Source organism: Plectropomus leopardus, chromosome 5 (genome assembly GCF_008729295.1).
Source record: "Plectropomus leopardus isolate mb chromosome 5, YSFRI_Pleo_2.0, whole genome shotgun sequence".
NCBI lineage: Eukaryota > Metazoa > Chordata > Actinopteri > Perciformes > Serranidae > Plectropomus > Plectropomus leopardus.
This window is the reverse complement of record NC_056467.1, coordinates 36,698,375-36,725,860: the sequence shown is the minus strand read 5'-3', so window position 1 is coordinate 36,725,860 and position 27,486 is coordinate 36,698,375. Positions and strand designations below refer to the sequence as shown.

General features: G+C 40.4%; 1 protein-coding gene across 8 annotated transcripts in view; it reads right to left on the bottom strand.

Moving 5' to 3' along the window:
- Nucleotides 1–27,486, bottom strand: part of LOC121943100 (actin-binding LIM protein 1-like) — a 54,875-nt gene that overhangs the window by 16,109 nt on the left and 11,280 nt on the right. For 7 of the 8 annotated variants that reach the window (XM_042486503.1, XM_042486502.1, XM_042486499.1 and 4 more), the window contains 6 exons: nucleotides 11,191–11,328; nucleotides 6,908–7,091; nucleotides 6,456–6,565; nucleotides 3,763–3,889; nucleotides 3,540–3,633; nucleotides 881–968 (listed from right to left, as the gene is read on the bottom strand). In XM_042486503.1, coding sequence (XP_042342437.1) covers nucleotides 881–968; nucleotides 3,540–3,633; nucleotides 3,763–3,889; nucleotides 6,456–6,565; nucleotides 6,908–7,091; nucleotides 11,191–11,328 — 741 coding nt within the window. Of the gene's footprint in view, nucleotides 1–880; nucleotides 969–3,539; nucleotides 3,634–3,762; nucleotides 3,890–6,455; nucleotides 6,566–6,907; nucleotides 7,092–11,190; nucleotides 11,329–21,803; nucleotides 22,045–27,486 lie in introns of those variants that run through there. The other variant, XM_042486500.1, reaches the window with a different exon arrangement.

Here is a 27,486-nt window from a genome sequence, read left to right as displayed (position 1 = left end):
AAATAATATTCAAACTGTTGAAATGTTTGGTTTATTTGCATATATGACTTAATGAGACCAAAAAGTATTTTGAAATAACCTGAGACACATTGCTGCTATTAATAACCAGATTATGGAAATACAAACAGATGTGTGACTAATGGGTTATTACATGGATTATTGATGGACTTAATCAAAGGCTGCCTAATGCACACCTGGTACACAGTACATAGGAAAAACTGAATTATGCAAATGACCATTTAAATTCCTGCATAATGTCAGCACTAGGTGTACTGAAAATGCAACATTTCGGTCACAGACATTCATCCAGCATCAAACTTACAATATGACATCTTTATCATCTTTATACAAAGGCCACAGTCTGCAACAGGTAATCAAAAAAAGTAAAATCATAAAATCAAAAACACATTCACAAAAGACATTTGCACCATCAATAACTGATTTAAAAAAAAATAATAATAATAATAAAATCACTTATTTATATTGCCAGTCCAGTACTAGTTTTGAATTATTATTTTCAGTTATTATCATTTATTTATTTATTTATTATTTTAGTTTTTTGTTTGATTCACTTCAGTGATTTTTCATCTTTTCATTATAATATATGAGTTCCTCTAGTACAAAGGTTTAATATTGTTGAGGGAATGCGTGATGAAGGTCTGTGACGGAAATGTTACTGACCTTGTGCAGTAACTTTCATTCTTTCGTTGATAAATTAAAGAAAATCTACATAACTGAGTGGAGACAAACACTCCCGAAACAATCCCCATACAGCCTACAGATGAGCATGCAATTCTTCAGTTTTCGTTAAAAACAACCACAAGTGGAGCCACAAAGTTTCTCTGTGACATTGAGAATGCAGGCAGGTCTGCTCTCTCACCTTGCAGATACATCTCTTCCCCTTCTGTGAACATCTGATTGCACCTGCTGCATCTCGCACAGCTGGGGTGGTAGTGCTTATCTCCTGCCTGGAAAACAGAGCGCACACAAAACAGACTTGACATCAGAGGAACATGAAGATCAATGACGCCTGTGGTAAAGTGAGTGAGCTGCGACTTCCAGGAAATAAACCCGGCACTCTACCTGCTCTCAGCTACGCTTCTTTCCCTTAACACCCGAATCCTGTTAGTGCTGCGACTGGTTTCATCAGATCCTGTGTTACTGCTCTCTCTCTCTCTCTCCCTTCAAGAACAACTGTTGATGAGACTGTGGCACTGGGCAGCTGTTAGTAAAAATGTTCCCAGTGGTGGGATGTAACTTAGTACATTTACTGAAGTACTATACTTAAGTACAGATTTGAGGTACCTGCACTTTACTTGAGCATTTTATTTCATGCCAGCTTTTACTTTTACTGTACTGCATTTCAGAAGGAAATATTATATTTTTTTAATTCACAATATTTAAAATAAATTGCCAAAAAGTTTATACAAGCTGAAATTAGTAGTTGATTTTTTAATTAGCTGACTGTCAGAAAATAAACGGGCAACTATTTTGATAGACATTTAGGTCATTCTGTTTCTTTTTTATTAATTCAAATAATAATTTTGAGGTGTAGAGAGTGTTTTTCTGTTTTTTGTCTTTGGTGGTGTTTTTTCAATCTATTCTATTCTAATAATTTTCAGGTTTGGTAGTGTTTTCTTTCTATTTATTTCTAATAATTTCCAGGGGGTTTGGGTGTTGTTTGTTTTGGTCTTTTTTAGAAATGATATATGGATGTTTTTCTTTTTTATATATATAATTTTGAGTTTGTGTTTTGAAATTTTAGGGGAAGATTTTAAAAACTATTTTTTTTGTCTTTTTTTATTCCTCTGTGTTGGATATTTTTACTTTTAATACTTAAAGTACCTTTACTGATTAAACTTACTTACGTTTAAGTAACATTTTCAATGCAGGACTTTTAGTTGTAGCAGAGTATTTTCACAGTGTGGTATTAGTACCTTTACTTAACTAAAGGGACTGAATACCACTGTATGTTTCTCTGAAACCGTTCTGCACAGTTTAGAGCTCTTACAGTAGGAAATTTAATATTGTTTTTTGAATATGACCACCCTGACATCTGCCTGTTTGACACAGACCACCTGCCATCTCTATCTAAATGTACCTCTTTGTGATAACCTTCATAATGCAACTCAATAAAAATGATCTGACGCTGAGAGCGCCTGAATTTCCATCTACATCGATGTGGCACTTTGCATGCAGAGAGCACCATTATAAAGCCTGTGTGACTTTGACCGGGGGGTGATAAATACCCAAATGAATTTTTTCCTGCTGTATAACAACCCTCAGTAACATTTCAGCTGGCAAGTGGCCACTCACAGATATGAAGCCACTGACTAATATTTGCATTTTTGCATTTTACAGAGTGGCTATAGCACACACTTCACAGCACCTCCTACCCAACACTCTCCTCACGTAAAACAGAATCTTTCTCTTGGGAATAATGAAGGTACTTATGCTATATGGGTAGTGCGCCATTAAATGCTCTCCCAATTTCTCTTGGTGTTTAATAGCTGCATTTATTACCCTTGCATTAATCAGCCATTCACATTGCACTCCCAGAGGAGCAGACAGTATGCAAACCCACCGATGGCTACATGGTATTTGACCTGGGTCTTGGGTCAGTGATTAAACTATCAGACAGACTGCTATGGCTTTGGCCCCACTGATCCATTGGCAGCAGCTCAGGGGTGGCATGCCGAGGCTTTTTCCTATTGTCATAAAGGCCTGCCTTAGTGCTGGATTACTGTAAGCCCGGCTGGCTGCCTAGCAGTGACATTTTCATACCATTAAATGACACATAACTCAGTGTCTGATTGGATCAGTGTCTGCAGAACAGACAGGCCATGCAACACTAGTTCAAGAGACCACAGAGAGCATAGAGGTTTTACATAAACTCGGCTCAGACTACGTTAATAACGTTTAATCGAGAGTTTCATAACATCTGCATGACATACAGCATTAATGAATACTGATCACTTTCTAAATGTCAGCTCATATTAGGTGTTTTATGTAATATTTATATAATTTGTGGGAAAGCACGCTTGTATGAAGCACGTGTATTTAGGCAGGAGTTGGAAATACCCTAAAAATCTGCTAAGAATTAATCTTTTAGATGAATACAGTCATGTCAAGAGTCTATTTGGCTTGGTGACGAAGAGATTACACTGGAGATTAGCGAAACTACATTTCACAATTCTACCCTGGTGCAACGTCCTCTGCTGTCGGTGCGGGAAGCAGAATTTAAACGTTACAAGCAACTCTCAAACTGTGAACTTATTTCTGTATAATAATTTCTAACTTGAGGTAAACTTTAAAAGAATTCTTAGGAAACAAATACTTTCGCTTAAGGGTTATTTAAGAACTACAATTACAGTAGATACATTTTTAATCTTACCTTAGGCGGGATTCATATAAAATCCAGGTACAATATTAAAAAGCATATTATAAAGTCCACATCAGGCTGCACAGAGAGACAACTGTCTACACTGGAGAGCCAATCAGATGGATGTTAAGCTGAAAAGGTGTGATGTGTGTTTTACCTCTAGCACTTTCCCTGTGATGAACTGATGACACGCCTCGCACTGAACTCCAAAATGGATCTGGTAGTCCTTCTCACAGTAGGGGGCGCCATCCCTGAGAGGAAACAGACAAAATCTGAACAGCAGGAACTTTAAAGTGAAATATCATATTGTGTGAGTGAATCTTATGCAGGCCTGAATCTGAGCAAGTAGCCTGTAATTACAGTGGATATGAGGTACTTACTTGCTGATGTACTCCCCGGTCAGCACTTTGCTGCAGGCCTTACACTTAAAGCAGCCCAGATGCCACTGTTTGTCCAGTGCTAGGAGAGCCTGTCCGTTCTTAATGTCTCGACCACATCCTGCACAATCTGCAAAAAGCAAACGTAGCTTAAACACACAAGCAAAACTACAACAAAAACACAAAACAAATCAAGAAAATACCTCGAGAGTTAAAAAATAAAATAATGCTTGCTTGAAGGTTTGTTTCGTGTAAAAACACAGCCTTTAATGGGCTCACAATATTAACAAACGCAAATTATAGCACGCAAAGAGTGAAACATCTTGTCAGTTCTGACCCAAAACACTAGATGGTGATAGAGCGTAACTGGCAATGTTCTGACAGCTGCCTCTTTCTATCATCCACATCTCTCTTACCATGGCTCTAAAAGCTCCATCCATATCCAAGTGGGATCCCGAGGCTCTAAAAGTGCAAGAGGTTGGTTTCTAAACGAACAATCTTCCTGTCATCTCGTCTTTAATGAATAGAGGATGAAAGCAACACAGAGCCCACTGCAACCACAGGGGACGATAACTACGTAAGGCATAACGAGGTTGCGATGATGACGTGAGGAGAATCAGCATGCCTTATTTATAGGTGACCTTGTCTAAAAGCTCTTCAAACGCTAACAGAGACACCAGTGGGGGTGAGAGAAAGAGAGAGAGAGAGGAGGAACAGGAAGAGGACGAGAGGAAAGAGAAAGAGGGAGGATGAGAGGAGTTGGGAGAGGAGGGGTTTGAGGGTTGCTGTTCCAGAGCAGAGGAAATGCATGGCCATGCATTATTTAGCAAGGCCTGTCTTGGTGTTATTCATAAAGGAACAAGGCTGAACCAACACTAGGCTGCGTTTCCACAGAAGAGGAGAGAGTGAATGATACCCGAACATCATTCAGTCTCCAGGAGAGCTCCTTAAATTCTGTATTTTTACTCATATAGAACTGTTGAGTAATACCAACTACCAACTTTTACTTCCTCTTAATGGTATAGTTTAACCTTTTGAGAAATATTTGCTTTCTTGCTGAGTAGAAGAATATTACCACTTTCATACGTCTGTTCAAGATGAAGCTACAGCCAGCAGACTCTTAACGTAGTGTAGCTTAGCGACTACAGGAAACAGTAAGAAACAGCTAGGCCAGCTTTACCAAAATCTGCCTCCCAGCATCTCCAATGTTAACCATCTAAAAAGTCATATCTTGTTTGTTTAATCTATACAAAAACCAAAGTTTAAAATCAGTAAGCTGCTGGTTTGCTAAGATAAGTCAACCGGTGTTGATTTGAGATTCAACCTTTACCTGAGCAGCAACCTCCAGGACTGAAACACAGGCCAAAAGTGCCAAAAACTGCAGTTCATCAAATGGCCACTTGAGGCTGACTCCAAAAGCAAGTCAATCCCCATAGGCACCGAGGTTAAAATCAGGCTCCCAGGAGTATGCCAGGCTTTGAATTTTTGGAATGGCAAAACCGTGGAATTACATCCGTCACATGATGCCTTTTGGCCCAAAAGGGCTTTTTCCCACAGACTTAGATGGCGAAACAGATGTTTGTAAATCAGTAAATACATTTTTTGAGCATCACAACCACAATAAAATGATTAATTTTACAATCAGAATTTGATCCATTTGGTCTAACATTTTGAAAAGTCTAAAAGAGCCACAAGATTGACAATTATATTTCTAGTTAAGTTAAAAGAGTGCTAAAGCAGAAGTAGCCGCCATGGCCAGCAGAAGTCTCCGGTGCATTTGCTCTGTAGGCGACACCGATTACCCATGTTTGCCGTTAAACTTTTTTGGCATCATGCAACACTGAGTAACTTTCATAGGCATGAACGTTGCCCCACCTTCAACACTGTATCCAAGTCTCTAAATACATCCATGGTCCAAATGTTGTCACTTCTCATTCCAAAAAACAAAGATGACGACGGCCAAAATGCCAAAATCTAGGCTTCAAATAGTCTTAGGGAGAGTAAGGCGGGCCATGCCTTTGCTATCCTAGGAAATGCAAAGTTGCTTACCGTACAGACATTGCACCCTTCTTTGCTAAGACTTAAAAAGAATGCATGTTGATTTCACCCAGCATGTCAAACTATTAATTTAATCAATGTCATTTCATGAAATGAAGATGTTCTTGGTGTATTGCACCTCATTTTATACATATTTGTCCCAAATTCAGCCTGACATTTTGAGTCTGGAAACTTCTGGATCTCCACTAGACCTGAATGTAAAGTTTTACTGGTTTGACCAATGTCTAGTAGCACAGCACAAGTTTGTTATAAATGACATCACCAAAAGGCTGCTGCTTGTGAAGGGGTCAGTGTTCTCAATTCCATATTTTAAATACATTTTTGTTCAATTAAATTTATGCTAATAAACGTGTGGGCCAGATGACTGATGTAAACCTGAAAATTATTCTTCACAGCACAAATATCACAGCTGAAATGACTGGTCAACGGCTATATTAAATGCCATGCATGAATCATACCTGAAAGCTCAATTTTCTAGACTTTTGTTTTTCTAAAACTTTTTTATTTCCTTTTGTTAATCCACTTTGAGTCCGACTGGAAACTTCCAGACTCTGTGTGGACGCAAAAATAGCATCATGTGAAAGCACATGCCTTCCTGTGCATTAAACCTGTGTGTGTTTTAGACGATGGCGACTTACTGCTGGAGCCTATGATGTCCTTTGGTCCTGGAGACATGGGCTCGACACAGTACTGACACAAGCAGTCCTTCCCGTTGAAGGTCACTCTGTCCCCGGCGGGGAACGGTCGTCTGAAAGAGGGGTGGCATGAACAATCGGTAAACAAGACATGAGCTGTGTCCCCTCGTGGTAAGTGTAGGAGTTTATTAGCTGTGGCTTGCAGACTGTCTGATGGGGCTTAAGATGACAGGACCTGGTGATGTGGATGTGTGTCAACACTGCGCCTCAGGAGGCTGTTTAGTCAGATGATGCAGACGTGACACAGCATACTGTAAACTGTCTACTAGAATACCTGCTATCTTTGACTTTGTCACTTTACATGATTAATGAGCAGAATTCCATTATTACTGCATTGGAAAGCTGTGCAGACATACATGAGAGTAAGAACTCAGCTAATGTAAAATTAGTCTTACTTGCAGATTGTGCAGACGAAGCAGGCAGGGTGGTAGGTCTTTCCCAAGGCAGTGACCACTTCCCCCTCCACAAAGTCCCCGCAGCCATTACAGCGGGTGCCGTGCATGCGTTGGTAGTCCAGCGTGCAAAGATACTCTCCATTCTTCATGAAGAAGCCCCCCTGGGCAAGGTCACAGCCGCACACTGCATGGGACACACACATTGGCACTCCCAGGTCATTTAGTGCTCTGCCCATATAACACATCAAGCAGCCGACCACCAAGCCACCCAGCTCCTCCACGCATCAATGGCTTTGTTAAGACTTGCTAGTGTGTGTAATCCTGTGAGACCCACTAAATGCATGAAATGGATGCTGAAAAATACATTTTAACAGCTGTGTGTGTTACAGTGTGAGGCATAACGTTAAAAACTTTCATAAGCGCTCAGTCCCATTAAAAAAAAAAAAAAAAAAAAAGACTTCTTCTTTTCAAGGGGTTTCAAGGAAATCTGTATTGAGGGCTCACGTTGATTAATCATCACTACCACTGCAAGGTCTTTTCATTGTCAGTGTGGAGGTAGAGCATTCAGTGCAACAACAATTCTACGATTGTCTAGCCCAGGAAATGGCCTTGATCTGCTTCTGAAGATAACTGGCTCTGAATACTTCAAACTTCACTGTCGGCCTCCAACAAGCTTCCTATCATTCAAATATAACCTTGTCATCTACACAAACATGAAAGGCTGGCACAGGCAGAAATAGCAATTAAGGGAACAACTGAGAGTTTAGAGGTATTTTAGTGCTGGCGTGAGGCTGTTTCTGGGTATTACTACAGGCCATATGAAAGATTTATTACATCGAAGGAAAAAACATTTGCAAAACGTTTTCATTTGGGTCAGTGTACTTCCAGGTCAGTTTGACATCATGGAAACTGCCACAACAATGGAGCGCACAAAACCATAAGAGAGGTTCATAGAATTTTATTTTGAGATTGGCCGCAAATATAAAGACATTAAATCAGTGCTTGGCAATAGGTTCTCACATAAGAGATACATCTAAGGGGTAGGGCTGTGCGATATGACGAAATATATCATCTGACAGAAAAAAAAAGTCTATATTCATTTTATGCTATACCGTTTATTTCGTTTAACTCATCTGATAACGCTTTACGTCCATCCGCGTGGTGTAGAATATGATATTAGTTTTCATGATAATCAAGCAAAGACACTCACTGGCTTTTCACTTTTTGGCTGGTCCATTATTAAACATACTTGTGTCAAAGTTCATGACAATCTTTCCAATAGTTGAGCCATTTCGCTCAAAAACACAAATGTCTCAACTATTGGTGGCACCAGGAGAAAAGTCAGGGGATCTTCAGTGTTGTTAGGAATTATCTTCCGGGAACCATAAACATTAGCACAAAACATCATGCCAATTCATCAAAAAGTTGTTGATATATTTCAGACTAGACCAAAGATCAAACAGGCAGACCCACACTGAAAAATCCATGCTCTCCCAAGCTTCAACATTGCAGTTTTGATAATATGCTGCCTTCGATGTCTGATTTGACATAAAATAACCACTTATTTTCCATGCCACATTATGTTTCCATGATAAATCATATGATTGTATTATATTCCAAAAAGCTTACATTACCCCTTCAAAAAAAATAATTAAGGGGCATCAGTCATTGGCCTCACCAAAAAAGCTAAAGACATTAATAATAGTCTTCGCTTGCTATTGATTTTTCCTAGATTTTCCCCATTTATCAAGACTCACTAGCTGCATACTGTATGGTGTGCTAACGCCACACATTTGATTGTGATTCAGACGTAAGGCGTGTCTGCATGTACAGTATTTCAACCACATAATGATCACATGAGCCGTGCAGTCCGCCATCTCAGCACCACAGAGTGAGCCTGGGAATTTAATAGCCTTTGGGAAATGCCACAGCTAAGAGGGAAAATATTTTGATGTTTGAGATGACTGCACCTAATCATTCTTATGCAAGGAGCCACGCTAAGTCCTGGGGATGAATGGGAGCGAGTGAGGGAGAGAATCAGATTTAATTGCATTAAGGCTCACGGGCGATGAGATTAGCTTGTAAGCTATGAGAGTCAAGAGAAGACCAGCAGTGGAGATTTGGTGGCCTTTGAATGTGATGTCCAACCACCTTGGCTTTTGGACAGATGCATGCCATTACATTAAATGGAAACTTAAGAGGGTCAACTTATGAAATTGAAATGAAAGTGAAATTGAAAAGTTTTGGTTGTGCATATCATGGAATGAGATAATCGCCTGCAAAAAAGCAGATGTTTGGGATTGGTTTGCAAAGAGGATATGACAATTGATAAGCTCAGTCAACCTGACGCGACCTCGCCTGACTAGTACAATATTATTAGTCGTGCAAGTTGGAGACTCACAGCCGCACATAAATTTAGAGTGAGGACTGGACAGTGTGTCTTTTAGCTATTAAAGCAGTCCCTGTGTGTTCTTTGGAAACCACCAACTCGTGTGCACAAAGAAAGACACCCACATGTACACTTTTAGTACCAGTGACTCTCTCAGGGTATGTATATCCACTTGTAAAGGACAGAATTAGGTACTAATCTCAGTGTTTGCTTGTGTTATTCTGGGCTCTTGGTGAACTAAGCTAACTCTATAACAGTGCTCCAGTCACAGATTAAGTGAGGGCTTCTACGGGGCAGGTTCAGCCCACAAGAGTGAGACTGCTTTGTCGGCAGTGGGCAGCTCCATCGTAATCATGTCAGGGATCCATCAGTATTGAGGCTAAACCAGAAGGATTTGCACTGTCACTTGTCATAGCAGTCTAGAAGGTATTTTAATTGAAGTATGTAGGTCTGAGAAATGAAGATGACTCATGCCACCTTGTATCTTCCTTGTTGGAGGAGGATGGAAAAGGATGCTGTGGCCTTTAGGGACTGCTGCTATCCAACTGGGATGCTTTTAGGGACAGTCGTGGAAAAACACTGCAAGCCACACCGCAACAGGCTACGAGTCACTTTTGAATGTGAGCAGGTGAAATCAAGTTACAAACTGACACTTGTCACTGCCGAACAAATCAAAGTTGAGATGGCCTAAACTTTTTTCACCGCTCCAATAACGTGGTGAGGCATCAAGCAATCACTATCATCTACAGTCGACTTTATTATCATTTTTTGAAAACATCTGAAAAAGACTCTAATTTGCAAAGGCTCTTAGCACTTCATTGATTAACTGATTTGTAATCGATTCCACTTTGTAAATAAAAGCTTTATGTCATTTGTACTTTTTTATCAACTCTGTCTTACTGTTTAGTCTTGAAATTTTGATCAGTTAGTCAATATTTGTCTTTATCTTTTTTTTAAATGAATGATTATAGTTATTTATTGGGGGAGGATTCTCGAAAGCCATTTTTGGCTTCTCACCTCTCCTGCACAGTGTTTTCTGTCTTTTATATACATGTCTATGTGCAAATCTAAAAAATCTGAAAAGCTAAATCATGTGATTTTGTTTTCTAGCTGTGGTACTGTGATGTTTAGCTTAGTTAGCTGACACTATTCTAGCGCTATGTGCATTATGGTTCACACAGGGATGGGGCTCAGACGTTGATAAGATATAGCAAAGATATTTTAATGACCAAATACAAACTCCAGATGACGTTGTGTTGGGATGCTTTGTGGCACATATCAGCTTCACACAAGTCTGTCACGATGTAACAACTTTAATTTGCATTTGAGTAACACTTCAATGATGATTTGATAAAATAGCTGGTCACACTCGTTGCATTTTCGCTCTGGTGTGAACACAGCGTAAGTGCTCAATTCAGATTTAGTGCTCAGATCCAATTTTTTTGTTTGTCTTGTGTTGTTTTTTTACCTAAGGGTCACTAACAAATGACTCTTCTATACTTGTGATCTATCATACTACATCGCTGGAGAGAATCATATTTCATAAAACACAGCTATAGTCAGCATTAGGCAGAATGTACTGAATGAAAAGAGGCAAATGTCCTACTATTGTGACAGGCAGAAATTAGCTATGAATTTTAAAACTTCACACCTTAGCTGCCAATTTTCACACAACACCCACATTATTATTATTATTATCTCCAATTCAGAAAAAATAAACTGTCTGAGGACTCATTTTAAAATCGTAAACACATAACTTATTTACCAAAAAAGCGCTCTTTTCTGATCATAATATTAAGGATGTCTCACTTGCAGTAAAGCAGAGCCAAATCATAAGCAGTAAATACAAGTGAAACCAGTTCACAACAATATTTAGTAACAAAACTGCCAATACCTTTACAGGTGAAGCACTTGAGGTGGAAGTGCTTGTTCTGCACCCGCAGCACCTCGCCCTTACATGGCTGCCCGCACTTGTAGCACTGAATCAGGGGTTTCTCTGTGGAGTGGTGGTGTGTGTCCTGCGCATGAGCCACTGCAAGAGAGGAGACATGAAAATTACTATTCAACTGTAATGTTGATGGGTCATTGTGGTTGCTCAGTTTTTGTAACATTGCTTTTAGGTGTTTTTTTAAAGTTGTGTTCATCTGAGGACACGGTGTGAGAATCTGAAACTGCAGCATCACTCAAAACCACACAGATAAAGACCAACTGCTGAGAGCCTGTCAGGGTAAAAAAAGAACAACATTGAGCAGGACAGCACAACTTGGGATCACGGCCCAGATAGGCTCTCTAGAGAGCAGCAACCTAAATATAGTCCATCTTGATCAGTGGAAGATGGAGAGGCAAAAATGCTGAGGGGAGTGGAGCTTGGTAAATGGCATGCTAAAAGGGTATTGATAAGATCAGTTTTGCTATTGAGTTTACTGTGCTTTCATCCTCAAAGGAAAATATAATGGGCCATTTGCTGTCTATGCCTGGCTTGTGTTTGCAGTAATCAGTGGTGAAATGTAGTTACAATAGGTCCTGGTGCATGCCAATATATGTGGCCTAGCTTGTCACTCATGCTAAATTTGCAACCATATATTCAAGGGGTCAACAGATTATCGGCCCTGCCAATGATTGGGTCTGATATTTGGCACTTTGCAGATTATCTGTCTCAGCATTTCACTTTAATGATCACTGATAAAATTAATTAATAAAAAAAAAGTGCAAAGAAAGTCTCAGCATGGTAGGAACTTTTATTTTATAAAACCTCAGGGAGCTTTTTTTTTAAAAAAAAAAAATTCACTTGACTTATTGAATAAAAAAGGAATTCTGACAAAAGATTGTGTTGGAGTTAGTTATTATTCCAAATTCTAAATATTGACATTAAAATTTTCAATTTTATTGTAAATACATATCAGTTCTAAATATCGGTTTACAGTCTCATTAACTACTAATAATCAGTATCAGTCCTAATAAAAATACTATCAGTTGACCCCTAATATATAGTATCATCTCATCACATGATAGAGACTTAACACTGGACAACATCAACATAATATTACTCAGCAATCATCACTGCATTTCTGTATATTAGAAAAACTAAAAAAAAAAAAAATTATTAATATCCTTGAATAGTTTTTTAAAGTTAATTAATAGTTTCACAGTTAATGCAGCATACGCATATTATTTGGTTATAGATATACTATTGTACCATCACTTCATCATTTTATCATATTTGGCATTTGTACAAAATGTCATCATAATTAGAAAACAAGTTTCGAGACGTCGCAATGACCTTGACCTTCAATGACCAAAAACAAATCAGTTCATACCAAGTGGAAATTTGTGCCAAATTTGAAAAAAATCCCTCAAGGTGTTCTTTTCATATCATGTTCACGAGAATGGGACAGACAGGTAGTCCAAGTGGTCTATGCCAAATGGACATTTGCACCAAACTTAAAGAAATTCTCTCAAAGTGTTTCAGAGATATCTTGTCATGAGAATGGGATGGATGGATGAAAGTATGGCTTGGATTACGGATGGACGTTAAACCTGAAAATATAATGCCTCTGGCCATAGCTATTAATGGTGTGGAAGCAAAAAGAAAATTATGATGGAGATACTGTAGGTTTGCTTTTTAAAGGGCATATATAACAAATGGCACCATCTTAATACAACGTGAGTTTTTCTTTGAAGGCAGTATTTGCAAGGTGGCAATCTGAATCACTCCAAAGTGCCCATTCTTTGTTGCCCATGGTGCTGGTAGCCCGGCTCTCTCTACAGCTGGGCCCACACCCTATGGGCCCCAGTGCAAACATACTGACTGTCTATATTTACGTCACTGCCAATAACAACTTGGCAGTGACGTAACAAGCAGTGCACGCTATGTAAAGCTCTTGTTGCCCTGTTTAGAAGGTGAGTTTTAGCTTTAGAAAAACTCCTGTCTCGTGCTTTTTAGGCTGGAGAAGCGTTCCATTTTTTCCTTTGGAAGTCAAGTGACTGACAGTAAGCAGAGCATGGCACTCAGATTAGATAACAAAACAGAGCAGGCTCAAAACCTGGCAGTGATTGAATATCTCACTTTGTAGAAGTTGCAAATGAGCGAATGAATGCCAGCTGCTTGAATGCCGATAAAGGGAAAACAAGAATAAGAATAAGCTAAGAATATGACGTAGAAGAGCAACTTTGCACAAGACTAAGTCACAGCTGCAAGAGCAGCTGCGTGAGTCTGTTCTTAGGTACAGCTGTACTTTGAGCTAAAGGCGTACAGCAGGCTAATATGCTCACAATGACAATGTTAATATGCTGATGTTAAGCAGGTGTAATGTTTACTATGTTAGCAAACAATGGCCCTCATTTATAACTCTAACATACAAACCAATGCAGATCTGAGCGCAGTCATCTAACAATAGGCTTCACTTGTGCGTCACGCAACATTGTTAGCTCACCAATCACAGTGTAGGATTGATCGGCCTTGATAAAAGTGACAGTTCAAAACAGTCATCATTTGAATATCCAGCCTCAATATATTCTTGATTTAGAAGCCTCGCCCCTTGAGTTTACCTAATGGAGAGTAATATTACGTCCAAGAAGAGAAACTTTTCTCTGAAAGAAATGGAAACCAAGACTAACTGGTTCTATTTAAAGTGTGTTATCAAAAGAAGTCGGAAAAACACATTATGGACGCTGTCAACAGCATTGGAATAGACCCAATTTTCTGTCATGCGTTCCTTTCATAAATGAGGGTAAACGACATTAGAAAGTTACTGTTAAATGCAGTAAAGTGGTGGACCATCATTGCTATCCCTAATGCTAACATGACTACAATTGGTGATGGCAACATTTTAAAATGACTCTGGTTGCACAGCATGCACAGATCTTAATCTGAGTGAACATTTAGACATCACTTTCTTAATATGAGATACTGGGACTGCTATCATAATTATTCCAGACAAAGAAGCTATTATCATCTATCTTTATCTCTACAAGCAGTATTATCTTTAGATCCATAAAACGTCAGCCTGTGGCCCTCCTCACTAGAAAGTTTGGGCGTTTCTGACACAGACAGACATTAATCCAGCAGTACTGTACCGGATGTAAATACTGCTGCAGTGCCGCACTGCACACAGCTTATCAGCTGTTGCGAAACCAGCAGATTATTTCACATTCAGGAGCATTAACAAGCAAGGCAGCCTCTTTCTCCCATCCTCTCATTTCTCTCTCTTTTTCAAACAAAGATACACACACAAACACACACACACAGAGAATACACATGAAAGGATCTTTGCTCTTTCTGCTCTGCAATGAATCATTAGTCTGCAGGGCTAAAATAAGACTCCACCAAAGGCACCGAAATAGCATCATGACCAATCAATGGTCTACCAAAGAGAGACATTAGTCTGGATTATTGATGACTTGGCCTACCTCACATCACACTTCTTTCTGATATTGAGAGGTGGTTTAATTGCATTAAAATCGAATCAGAAAGAGATCCCAGTCTTCAGAATTTTCTTAATGAGACACTTCAACAGTCTTTGATTCATCATCTCAGGGCAGTCGAAATGTCCTGTGCCAATTCTTAAGGATGCAATTTGCAGAGCATCAGTCTGTTCATAATTTGGATTGAAAAGGAAGTGAGAGAAGTTGTAGGAAAAAAATAGTGGAGGAAGAAGACAGGATAACAGGAGGGAGGCTGGAAGGAATGTGGGTACGAGAGGTGGAGGATCTGTCTCCCTGGTGTCTCAGATGTGATTACACTCAGCAGGACAATGAGTCATCTCTGGGTGAACCAGACGACTGTGACAGTGAACTGAGTCTCAGCAGCTCTGTGTGTGTGACATTGCACCTCCATAGAAAAACACAGGCCATCTGCGTAACTGCGCTCTGCAAAAATATGCAATCTAACAAGTCATTTTAAGCCTTGTGCATACTTTTCATCCTCGAACAACTTATGGAAAATTCCAGTTGAATACAATGTGGTTCTATTCTTTTTCCGTCAAACTGTTTGTAGCCATGACGATGGTATTAGTATGGACGTACCCCAAAGTCAAAGCTGAACCAGGAATTTGGTGTGTAAATTGTAATTGATGTTTAACCCTTTGAAACCTGAGCAAATTGTCTTGATTTCTGTCAAAAACATGGGAAGAAGGCAATGAAAAACAAAAGAAATAATGACCCAAAAATTTGCGAGAAATTAGTAAAAAGTAGAAGAAAATGGCCTGAAAATTATTTTTAAAAATATGAAAAAGAAAGTAAAACAAAAAACAAGTAAATGACCAGGAAATTTGGTTTTAAAATAATAATAATTCCTCTGAAATACTTGTAATGGCTATTGTACAAACAGGAAACTTGACAAGAGACAGATACAGTTGGTTAACAAGCAGGTAGCCCCACAGTTTGGAGACATCCAGCAGCTAGCATAGCCTCTGTGACTGCACATAGTTCTCCACAAGTCTTGATCTCAGCTGTGTGGTTTACACACTTCCAACTCTAAACACAAGGTAATTCCTGAAGGTTTGCCCGTGGTTAAGAAAACATCTCATGTGAATAAGATAACTTTGGAATTGCAGGGAGAGTCAATTTTCCCCTCTGAGAGACTCTGCCTTCCTCACAGCTCAAAGCCTCTGCGCCAGGTTAACATATCCCAGATCAATCTGTCCACCGAACAAGAGACCAAACTGATATCAACCCTCCATCGAACTTAGGAAAAGACAAATCTAGCCCAAAATGTTAATGTAACTGGATTAAAAAAAACCCGCTGCGTTCACATGGAAGTGGGCAGACAGCAAACTGGATGTCATTAAATTGGGAACGAGCAGGACAGTGAAATTAGGTAAGACCAGCACAGAATACCAGTTACAGTAATGGTGGCCACATAAAATATTGTAACTTTTTGTCGTCCTGCTGTATTGTACAACAGGATGTAATGCAGTCCCCTCATACAAAGAGAAAACTGGGGCAATCTGGAGAATTACTGGACTATACTAAAATAACGGCATAAATTAATTCTTTGTAAACAACATAACATCACCATCACAGCATATGCACATGTGTGTTTCCTTTTCACGTCCTGCCATTCTGTTGGACTGTCATTTGTTTTTTCCTGTGCTGTCTGGTTGGTGTTATCTGTCTGATATCTGCCTAATTCTATGTGAATTTGTATTTCTGGCAACCTGGCTGATTAAAGTCCAATATTCACTCTCCATACAGATCTGTTTTGGTCTCCACCAACTCCTGAGGGACAAATTTGGCTCTTTAGTTGTTAAATGCTTTACTGTGTGCAGCAGCTAGTTGCGAAACTTTCTTTTTGCTAAAAATAGTTGCCTGCTCTGACCGACAACCATGCTGATAAGAGTGAACCAAAACAGTTGCAGACCCTAAAACCAAAGTAATGTGTCGAAAGACACCAACAAAGCCCCATAGACCTGAGGGGGAACAGTAGAGAGATGTGGTGATAATAAGTCTCTGTGGGTTTGTCACTCCACACTAAATTTTATGTTAATATAAAAATATTGATGAGAGCAGCTTAAAAATAGATATGTTTCATTGTCTTGTGCCAAGAATTTCTCTTTGAGTCTGTAATGCCAACTTGCTATTTTTAACATTTTATAGTCTGGTGTTGTCAGCGGGGACAGCCCAAAATGGAAAAGTCAACACTGCTAACGTCATAACAGGTTGATAAAAATCCAAGACAGATGTTGCACAGAGAATCTAAAAAAAAAGAAAAAAAGAGAGAGCTTTGGATGGGAACTTATGAGTGCTGTGTGTTTTTCCAGCTTGACTCCACCTCCTTCACTTTCTCAACGGTGGCTGTGTAAAGGCAGAGAGACTGTGGCAAGCCGAGATGGGTACTTTATATGATGTTTCATAAAAACGAAGGAAGCTAACATCAAAAGAGATATTAAATTTGCTGAAAGCATTCAGATTGAACCATTTATAGGACTTGTTTGGACATAAACCATCAGTGGGGTCCCTTTCAAATGTTCAGTAGGCCTCCACACTTATGACTCTATGTTGACAAAAGCAAGCAATTTTACTGCAATAACATCAATTTGAAATAAATCCATTCGTGAGTCTTTAGGGGGTCTTGTGATGGCAGCAAAATGGCGCTTGGTTTGCTAGAATGTATATTATATAATGCTATAAATAAGTAAGCGTGCGGTACATGAAGCAACCTCAGCACAGAGCAACTTACTGTGAAATATACAGTAGTACATTTTTTCCGACTGCTGCTCACATTCCTCATTCTCCGCTGGATGTGTTGGCTGTGCTGACAGAGTGATCTGTCCTGCCTCATCACCAGGGGATAAAGTGACTGATATGAGCCTAAACACACAATGAACACACACTGACGCGCACACACACAAGCGTGGTGCTAAGGGAACAATAACCAGCAGAGCATCCCAAAGCCAGCCGTTAGAGGAAAGGGGGCTGCTCTCTCCACCCCTACATCCCAACCAACCCCCCACCCATTTAAGCAGAGACGAGCTGCGTTGGCAATAATAAAAGGCTGCAGATGATACTCTGGAGGGAAGTGAAGAAGGCCATCTTGAATCCCCTGAGGACAGATTTTCCTGTGACACGTGCCCCAGCCTTGCTGGTAAATAACAAAAAGAGAGGTTATTGAGAGGGATTTGCTTCAGACTTTGGCGCCTTCATTTCCTATCACGAACCCTGAGGAATGCATAGTAGTTTGCAAATGCACTGGGAAAAGGGGAATTCAATTAAACAATAGATGAGACGAAAAGGTCTAATCAAATATTCAGTCTCTCACTGTCTTTGTTACTGTAAAAGTCACAGATGAGAGGAGTCTCCAGTACAGACAGATCGCAGCCCCAGAGGAGTGTGTCTTTGTACAGTATGCGTGCATGTGCATTAGTGTGTTTGTTACAGACAGATCAAGAGAGTGGCAGTCATCTTCACACTCGGCATCCATGCAAATACTTTTGGCCCCGGATGTGTCTAGACAACAAAACACACACACACTTTTTATTCCAGTATCCAATCGGTTGTTTGGGATGGAATATTCCAAGGGGGTCTGACCCATAATGAATATCAAAGGGCACAAAATATAACCATCATGAAATCCCAACGCGTGATCGGATGGGGGATGGCGCTTGAAGCTCTTCATCACCCAGACATAACAAGAAGCCCTTAACCCTCCCCTCCATGAATATGTATGGCTGTATTCACCGCCTCCCCGCCCCTGTGCCCCGCCACCAGCGTCCCAGACAAAGCACTTCAAACGCGGGCACAAATTGCGAGGGGGAACCCTATCGGCCTCCACCAGGCCCCCGCAGCCTTGAATAACTAATCCCAAGAGACCCAGGTTGGGAATAATGATCTGCTCTGAATGGTTAAACGCCACAGTGTTGAGCGTTTGTTGTTGGGCAGGTACATGACAATAACAGTACGCTGATAAACACACAGAGAGACTTCCAGTCCAGCCTGGGAGGAGACAATGGTGGCTTCATGAACTGCAGAAGTCATTGTGTTTGTAAGAGAGGAGCTGATGACGGTTTGGCTCTTTGCCCCTGAACGACGGCCCCACACTCCTGTGTCGTATTTCCTGTGATAATCAAACCGCTTGATGCCAGACAGGGAGGATGTTTGTTGACTGCCACAATGTATGGCTGCGCTCTGTGTTTCTTTCTTGTGATTCTCACATCGCTCTTGTTGTTATAGCCTGTATATTTTAGGTCAGTGACTGTCTCTCCCCGGCCGGCCACTTATCTCATCTGTATATTCTGGTCCCGTGTGCCAGCTGTACAAACAGTATGTGTATGTGTGTATGAGAGTGCGTGATGCATTGATGTCTGTGAAAGGGTTTAGCTCCTCTTTCAGGGGGGCAGACACTGGCAAGCTTCAAAGATGAGGCACCACTGCAGTTGTCTGCAGCACTCTGCGAAAATCACGGGAAGCTGCTACACAAGGCACATGACATCAGGCTCTCATGTCAAAACGTTCAGATTTTGAAGTTCTGGGAGTCGCTGACGCACATGTGATGACGATTATCTCATTTCACAGAGCAGGTCAGCAGGGCTTCTTATGCAATTTAACGCTGAGAGCTCGAGAAGGAGAAAGAGCATGAATTAATCAACTAGTTGTACAAATCTCAGAAGCACGTGTAGATCAAGATGAGACTGCCCTGGGTACACATGGCCCCAATAAATTACAAACTATTTCAAGGGTGTTCTTGGCTTTGAAAATAGGACAACCGCCTGCAAGCAGACAAAATGCTAACACTGCAATCTTTTTATTATGATTCATCACTCTGAGCATACAGCATAATTCAGTATTTGGTCAGCTGTGCAGCCTGATGGGACAGTGCCCACCTGGACTCAGACAGGTGGCCTGATGAGATACACGAAGAAATCTCAGGTCGAAACAAGAATTGCCACAGATTTCAGATTTAGAAAAAAATAGATAAACCAACAGATCCCAAGAGTCAGCAGGCGAGACAGCGTGTTAAAGGGATAGTTCCGATTTTTCAAAGTGAGGTTGTATAGGGTGCTTATCTATAGTCAGTGTGTTACATACAATAGACGGTCTGAATGCCCCCAGTTTGGAGAAAAAGGCTGGAGACTGAAATGAAAGCTGTCTTTCCTTCAGACAGTGAGTTCGGACGGGGAAGCTGTGAAAGGCTTCAGTTCCCAAACTATGCTCTCATCAAAACCACAAACAGTAATCTTAGCTTGCTGAATACTGAGGTTGCTGGTCTACCGCTGCTTTGATCAGTTAGTTAGTTAGTGCTACTGTGACTCTGGTGAATCTAAACTTACCCTTTTATACACCCAAGTCACACAATAATACAAACAGAATGATGATCGACCCAGTGGTGGACCAGCAGCTCCTGTGTTCAGTGATGTTAAATTACTGTTTTTCTCAATGGAGTCTGGCTTTGAAGAGAGCGATTTAACACTTTCCTTTTCACGTTGAAATCACTGCAGTGAAAATACTCTCAATATAGCGTACACAGATACTGACAGCAGTAAATTGCCGAATCTCTATGTTGGACTCCACGGAAACCTTCAGAAGGACTGTGGGATATGAACATGTGGCAGCCAGAGGTTACGGGTGTTCTGCCAGCGCAGGGACTCGATGGCAAAGGCCTTTTTTTCTTTCTTTGTGGCCAGTCGAAATCCACATGAAGAGAACAAGCTCCAGAAGCCGGACGCCGCCTCCTCCAGCCACCAGCGCGCTGTCAGATACATAAACAAACCTACACACTCATATCTGTCAAACTTTTTTGGTGATCGGAATATTTTCAGACTTAACGTAAAAATATCACAAGCCCACACACAGTTTGTCTGCACAAGCTGGAGAACAACTTCGAAAGCACTGACACACAGGAGCAATATATCAAGCTGGTAAACTGATTCACTATTAAGGGAGTAATATGGTGACGTATACTTATTACTGTGATTCATTGCTTTCATTTTCTAGTCTGCCTGATTTTAATGTGGAAAAAAAGTGATGTAATAGTTGGTTTTTAGTAATATTCATTCAGCAGGTTACATAAATTAAATATTTGTGGTTCATTTTTTCTAAGTGGTTAAAGTCAAAAGGAAAGGAAGAAAATTGTTGCCAATATGGCTCTTTTGGATTCAAACCAGACATTTTCATTACAGAAAATTGTCCCTATGTAGCTGCTTGCTGTGAGTCATACTGACAAACAATGGTCAAGCTCACGACCACATGCCCCAACAAATTGCCGGGAATGTTAATATCTCTGCAACAAACTCCCACCCACCGCCACCACCAACTTCGCCTAATTCATCGCACACAGCTGGAAGACCTAGGTTATAGGTGGAGAGCAATCATCTTCTTCTTTTAACAGGACACTATGAATGAGGCCACAGCTGACAACAATGGAGTGTACCTTTTAGATGGTCGCCATAGCAACGGCTGCAGACAGCGCGAGAGAGAGAGAGCAAGAGAGAGAGTGCAGGTCCACCGCTCTGCGCAGTGAGGATCCCTGCACGAGTGCTCCACTTTTCCCTCTTTACATGTTACCGTTACGTTCACCCTGCATGAGAAAACAGTCTGTTTTAACCCGCAACAATCTGCAAATGATCACCCCCAAGTCAAGCTCCTGTATGACGAGCCAGATGCTTTGTTCCAGCATAAATTTACATAAAGACTGACGCTGCCAAATTAAGCAGACTCCAGCCCGAGCATCAGCTGCTCGAGAGTACCGAGAAGGGCGTAGCACATTCATAACTAGAGAGAAAATGTTGATATATTGAAGAAGCACATTTATGCCGTGCCGTTAGTCATGCTTCTTGCAAGCAACACACACCCACATAAAGATATCGCCGTGACTGCATCCACACGTCTAAAAATAATCAAATCAGAGACTAAGAATTCACTCAAACTCAATCTTATTCAGCCAGACACGGCAGTGCAAATCCAACTGGACATGCTGCACATCCACACCGCAGACAGTCAACAGCACCAGCGAGCAAAACAAGATCACACATGACACACACACACACAGTCTGACCACAGCTGCTGGAATACCTTTTTCTTTGACCATGACCATTGGAAATTGAGGTAACTCTGCACCAGAAAAGGCTCCGGGTATCGATCAGCAGCAACACGGGAGCTGCTAGTTCCTTTTTTTAGTCAAGACCGAAGAGCACAAAAACAGACACGAGAGAGAGAGAGAGATGGAGAGAGGGAGAGAGAGAGAGAGAGAGAGAGAGAGAGAGGTGTAGGCGCTGCCTAGCTCTCCTCCCGAAAAAGCTGCTACAGCGTGGGGTTTGCCTCCCGACTGCCTGTTTTCCTCCCATCCCTCTCCTCCTCCTCCTCCTCCTCTGCCCACTCCTCCTCCTCCTCCACCTCCTCCCTCTTCCCCTCCTGCTCCCTCTCTCTCTCAGCCCCTCTGTTGTGTCAGCCGCCTCCTCATTGCAGCAACCAGGTGGCTGCTGCTGCAACCCCAAATCCACTAAACAGACCCCCTTAAGCACATAACAACAGTAATACACACATGCATGTAAAGAAAAACTCTAGTAAAGACCACGTTTAATGATATCTGTTATATCAGACTCTCTTCTTTTCTCCTTGTCCGCATAACACGTCAACTTCCACTGCAAACTGTGTGGTATGCTGTGAACGTATGGCACCCTGAAAATGAAGATAAACTCTATTCCATGATTAAAAACTTCATCAAACTGATTTTTACCAGGAATGACCGTTCACCACATCACCGTGCAGTATAACACACACCTCAACAAAGATTTTCTATTATTCCAACAGGGCAGCAATTACTCTTTTCAGTGCAGTAATTAGCCTGCTGCGCTGAAAGATTGGTTCAATTTAATGGAAATTAACGTATTTGACAGTGAAAAAAATATGTATTCAGAAGCCCTAAAATCCTCAAACAAAAGTTTGAAGACTGACTTCTTCTGGAATTGCTTCGTGACAGCAACTGGAGGTGGTTATTGCAACAAAATGAATAATTTAACCTAAATAAAAGATGTATTAAACACATTATCCACAGTTCACAAAGAGTTCCCTAAATGATAAGCACTTTTTTCAGAATATTATCTGCACTGCAGTGTTAAGAATAATATAAAAAAGGGGTTATCTAATCTGATCCGATCAACGCTGTCAACCTGACTATCATGCCGTGAGCCAGGCTCACCCTGAGTGACAGCCTAAGTTGATAATAATCGCACCGCTTCCATGTGCCTTGAACTGTATGACCACTGCATGCAAGGGTAAGACGGGCCATTTGAGGTTAAAGGCCAGACTTATCGTGATCTTTGGCATGGGCTTTGTGTTAATATCTTTAGTAGATAGTCTGAAATCCAATTACAGAGAGCACGGGAGAGCACGTTCCTGGCTGAGCCTGGTGAAGACACCAGCTCTTTTATTATCTGCGGCTGAAATGACAAGTGGTGGAAAGTAACTAAGTATATTTACTGAAGTATTGTACTTAAGTAAAGCGTGAGGTACTTGAACTTTACTTGAGTATTACATTTTTTGCTACTTAAATATTTCTACTCCACTCCATCGTGGTAACAAATATACTTTTTGCTCCACTGGACTTATTTGATAGCTTTTGTTACTAGTTACTTCATGGATTCTGAGCATGAATAAAAGATATAACCAACTAATAATTGTATTAAAATAGATTAAGCTGGATAGATTTAGCAGTATGTTTACCAGCTGCACAGAAGCTAAGCAGCATGGGGATGGGGGTCAGCAACAAAACCTATTTTAGCCTCATAAAAAAGCAATATTAGTTTAAGTGTATGCTATATTGCGTGCATTTTTACTGCGTCAGATAGCCGTTAGCAGCTTCAGTTCCTCATCGATGCTCTTGTCAAAGCCACCAGACTCCACTGACAAAAACAGTAATTTTAGCCTGCTGAACACAAGAGCTGCTGGTCCATTTTTTGCCTTGAACAGTTATTTTGTTTGTGTTATTGTGTGACTTCAGTGAATCTGAATTAACCCCTTTTAAATACCAGAGTCACACAATAACACCAACAAACTAACTGATCAAGTCAGTGATAGATCAGCAGATCCTGTGTTCAGGAATGTTAAATCTCTGTTTTTCTCAATGGAGTCTGGCTTCGAAGAGAGCAATATAACAGCTTCAGTTCCCCACTGGAAATCATTACGGTAAAGCAGTATAAAATAATCACAATATGGAATACAGTTAAACAGATATTAACTTTGTGTAGATGGCTTAAATATGTTTTGTTTTTGACCCCCATTAGTAGAATTCCAGCTTCAATGTTGGACTTTAGCCTTCTTCTCACACCTGAAGCACTTTTTGCACTTACTAAGGGTTTTTTCCCTAAATTCTTGCTTGTGTTGTACGTCGCTTTGGATAAAAGCGTCTGCTAAATGAAATTGTAGAATTGTAGAATTCTCATAACTGAGGGTGTGCTGACTGATATCTAGTGTATGTAATATACTGTCTAAGGAAAAGGTAGTCCACACAAACACCATTAAAGGAAACTGAACAATCCCTTCAAACATTTGAAACCTGAAGTGCCATCACTCTTCTTGTGCTGCATTCAGACACATCTCACAAGAATTTAAATATTTAAACACTGAGCAAATTGGTTCAACTTCTTTCATAAACACGGCAAAAAAGGCAACGAGCCACATTGTAAGAGATGTTCCAGGCACTGCAATAGATAAGTAGAATTAAAAATGATTTTAAAAAAGCTAGGGAAAAAAGAAAAAAAAGCTAGGGAAAAACAATATTTCTTCTTGTCGCAATTACAAATTTAAAATTGTGTTACAGAAAGTTTTTATTTTTAAATTCTTTTTACTTTCTTTTTTGTTTTGTTTAGTTTTTGTTTATGGTTTTAAAATAATTTTTAGGTAATTTTCTTGTACTTTTTACTAATTTCTTGATCATTTTTGGGTAATTTCTACTTTCACTGCCTTTTTCCCGTGTTTTTAAGAAATCAAGTAAATTTGCCCAGCTCTAAGCTCTCAAGTGATGAACACATTAATACATCAAAAATTATAATCCAATGATATGATAGATTTTATTCTGAAATGGACCACATTCTGCATAATGGGTACTTCTGCTTTAAGGACTTTAAGTATATTCTGATGCTAACACTTATGCATTTTTACTCAAGTGAACATTTAGATGCAGAGTAACAGAGTGTTTCTGCACTGCATTAATATTACTTATACTTCAGTAAAAGATCTCAATACTTCTTTCACCACTGGAAATGATCAAATGAAAGATTTCCTTTCAACTTCACTTCAGAGACTTAACTCTTAAATGTCAAAGTACACACTCTTTGTACAAAGTAATATAAGGTCTCAAAAACCCTGTGCATTACTGTAACTGCTTTTATGCTACACCTACAGTGTGCATCTGCAAAATGTGTGAAATTATAAACAAATACTGTTTCACTCAGGCCTGACTAAAAGCTCTGCAATACAACTAGTAATAAAGTTTCTTATTTGCCTCCAGGGGAGGCATCCACTGACAACCAGCTGGGACATAGCAGGGGAACAGTCCAGTGTTTACACACACTTCAATGTGTGAGCTACAGACGATATGATTTCAGAAATAACTCATCCATGTCACACCAGCAGCAATTAGAAAGCCCACAGTCATTGACCCATCTGTCCCATGCTGGAGCTACCGCTGTACTGCTCTCTGTGGCTGAGGGGGAGGAATAGTTTTGCATCAGCACCACCTCTGTAATTGCTGATGCAGGCATCCCATTTTGCATTCATAATGCATTCATCCACTGCAGTGTCAACTGTGCCACCTGCTGGATGCCCAACGACGTGCATCACTCTGCACAGGGGCGTTTTCTTCTCATCAGGATGTGGAGATATGCCAAGTGAGGCAAACGGTAAAAATAGTTAGCGGAAATGTCTTCAGCACTCCACCCTTTCTTTTTTTATTATGAAGGAAGAGAATTATGTAATGAGCTTGTGATGACCAAGGACTTGACTGGCTTTCCAAATTTTAGATGGTCAAAAACCACTTCCTGCAAGAAAATTAGAGGTTTACAATGTGGCCACTAACTTCTTAATGTCACACAAAGAGTGTCCAGAGACTGTGCCTTCTCATAATACTGTAATGGAGTTTTTGTAATTTTTGCCTCTTTTAATAATGTCTGTAGGAGCTGCTGGACATTCATGCTACACAAGGCTTGCCAAGAGCAATTCCTGAGTAGCAAAGCCTATTATCCATGGATGAAAGGTTTCTACTGTATTTGGCTCACCTATGGATCATCCATGTCTGGCTGTCCATTAATAACCCGGCTGGGGGACTATACACTGAACATCCCTCATATCAATGCAGATTAAGCACTGTTAGCGTTTAGCATGTAATTAAGGCCGTATAATTTACAGTTATAGACCCCTACCTTGAGTGGTGAAGCTAGACTAAGGTCACATTTACAGTAAACAACGGTGGTCTGTGTGGATGTACTGCACAGTTATCCCTGGGATTAAAATTAGGATTGCGGGATGCCAGACAAGACACACGCAGACATACACATGCATACTGAATGCTTGTGTAAATACTTGTAACTACACATCCTATTCCCTGGTTGATGATTTGCGCATTTCTACTAATCCGACAGACACATAGCGTGCCAGTGCAACCAGGATGAACCCCTCAACGCTTTTAGATAGCACAGACAGACCTGCCTTTCTATGGGATAATGACAGACTCTTCACCAGCTTGTATCTATTTTAAAACAGGTTACAAAACACAATGAGAACCCTTTTGAACAGCAATCATGCGCAACCTCCTTCAAAGTGTATTTCACCCAAGTTGCATTAGCATTCCTGTGTTTTCACTAAAACACTGGCTCATTTTTCCCTTTTTTCTAAGCATTTCAACAATTTGCAAACATAAAACCACATTTTTTATTCTACAATCCACAGGAGGCTGCACATGCGGACTTAGTCTCATGTGCAGCCTCTTCTTTGAGGTATCGTCAAAGACTTAGTGACCTCTGGATGACACCAGCTGGGGAGCAGAGTCAGAGCCATATATATTAAAAAGCACTCAACAAGTGAAATAATGCAGCATCGTTTGCAGTGTGGAAACTGTGAGCAACATTCAGAAAAGGGTAACGGTAAATAAAAAAGTCTTGTAACAATATTTTTTTTACAGATATCGGGTCTTAGGAAAGACACGGAAGACTTTTACCCACAAAATTGAAAACAGCCGTCAAATGACCCAGGCTTGACCTATGCAGAACTCACAGAATAAGCAGCGATTGACTGTCACTGTCACTGTTTGATAGATTTTAGCTGCATAAGCCTTGGCCTGTGTGATCTTTGATCCGGGGTCACTCTGCACAGTGCACAAAGCTTCCGTGAACCTTAGCTATTAAGTCAAAATCAAACCTTCACTGCAAAATAGAAGAAGTTGCTGCTGCCCACAGTTTTTGCAACTAAGTGCCAAGCAATGATGCTTTTACTACTGTGCCTGGCATGCTATCAGAAAATACATAAGGTCTAGAAAATCTCGATTTGTCCTCATGCCCATGTTGTAATCCTGATGTAAGCCACCATGTTGCTTCCTCATGTACTGTTGCTTGGCAAAATGCAGCAGGTCCGCCCTTGCATATGCGTTTGCATTATATAACTATGGATAGGACAGTGATTAATTTCTTTTTTGCGGCAACACTTTTTGGCGTCAGGTAGTTGTGGTTGTGCAAGTCGCACACAGGAGATCTACGCACAGGTC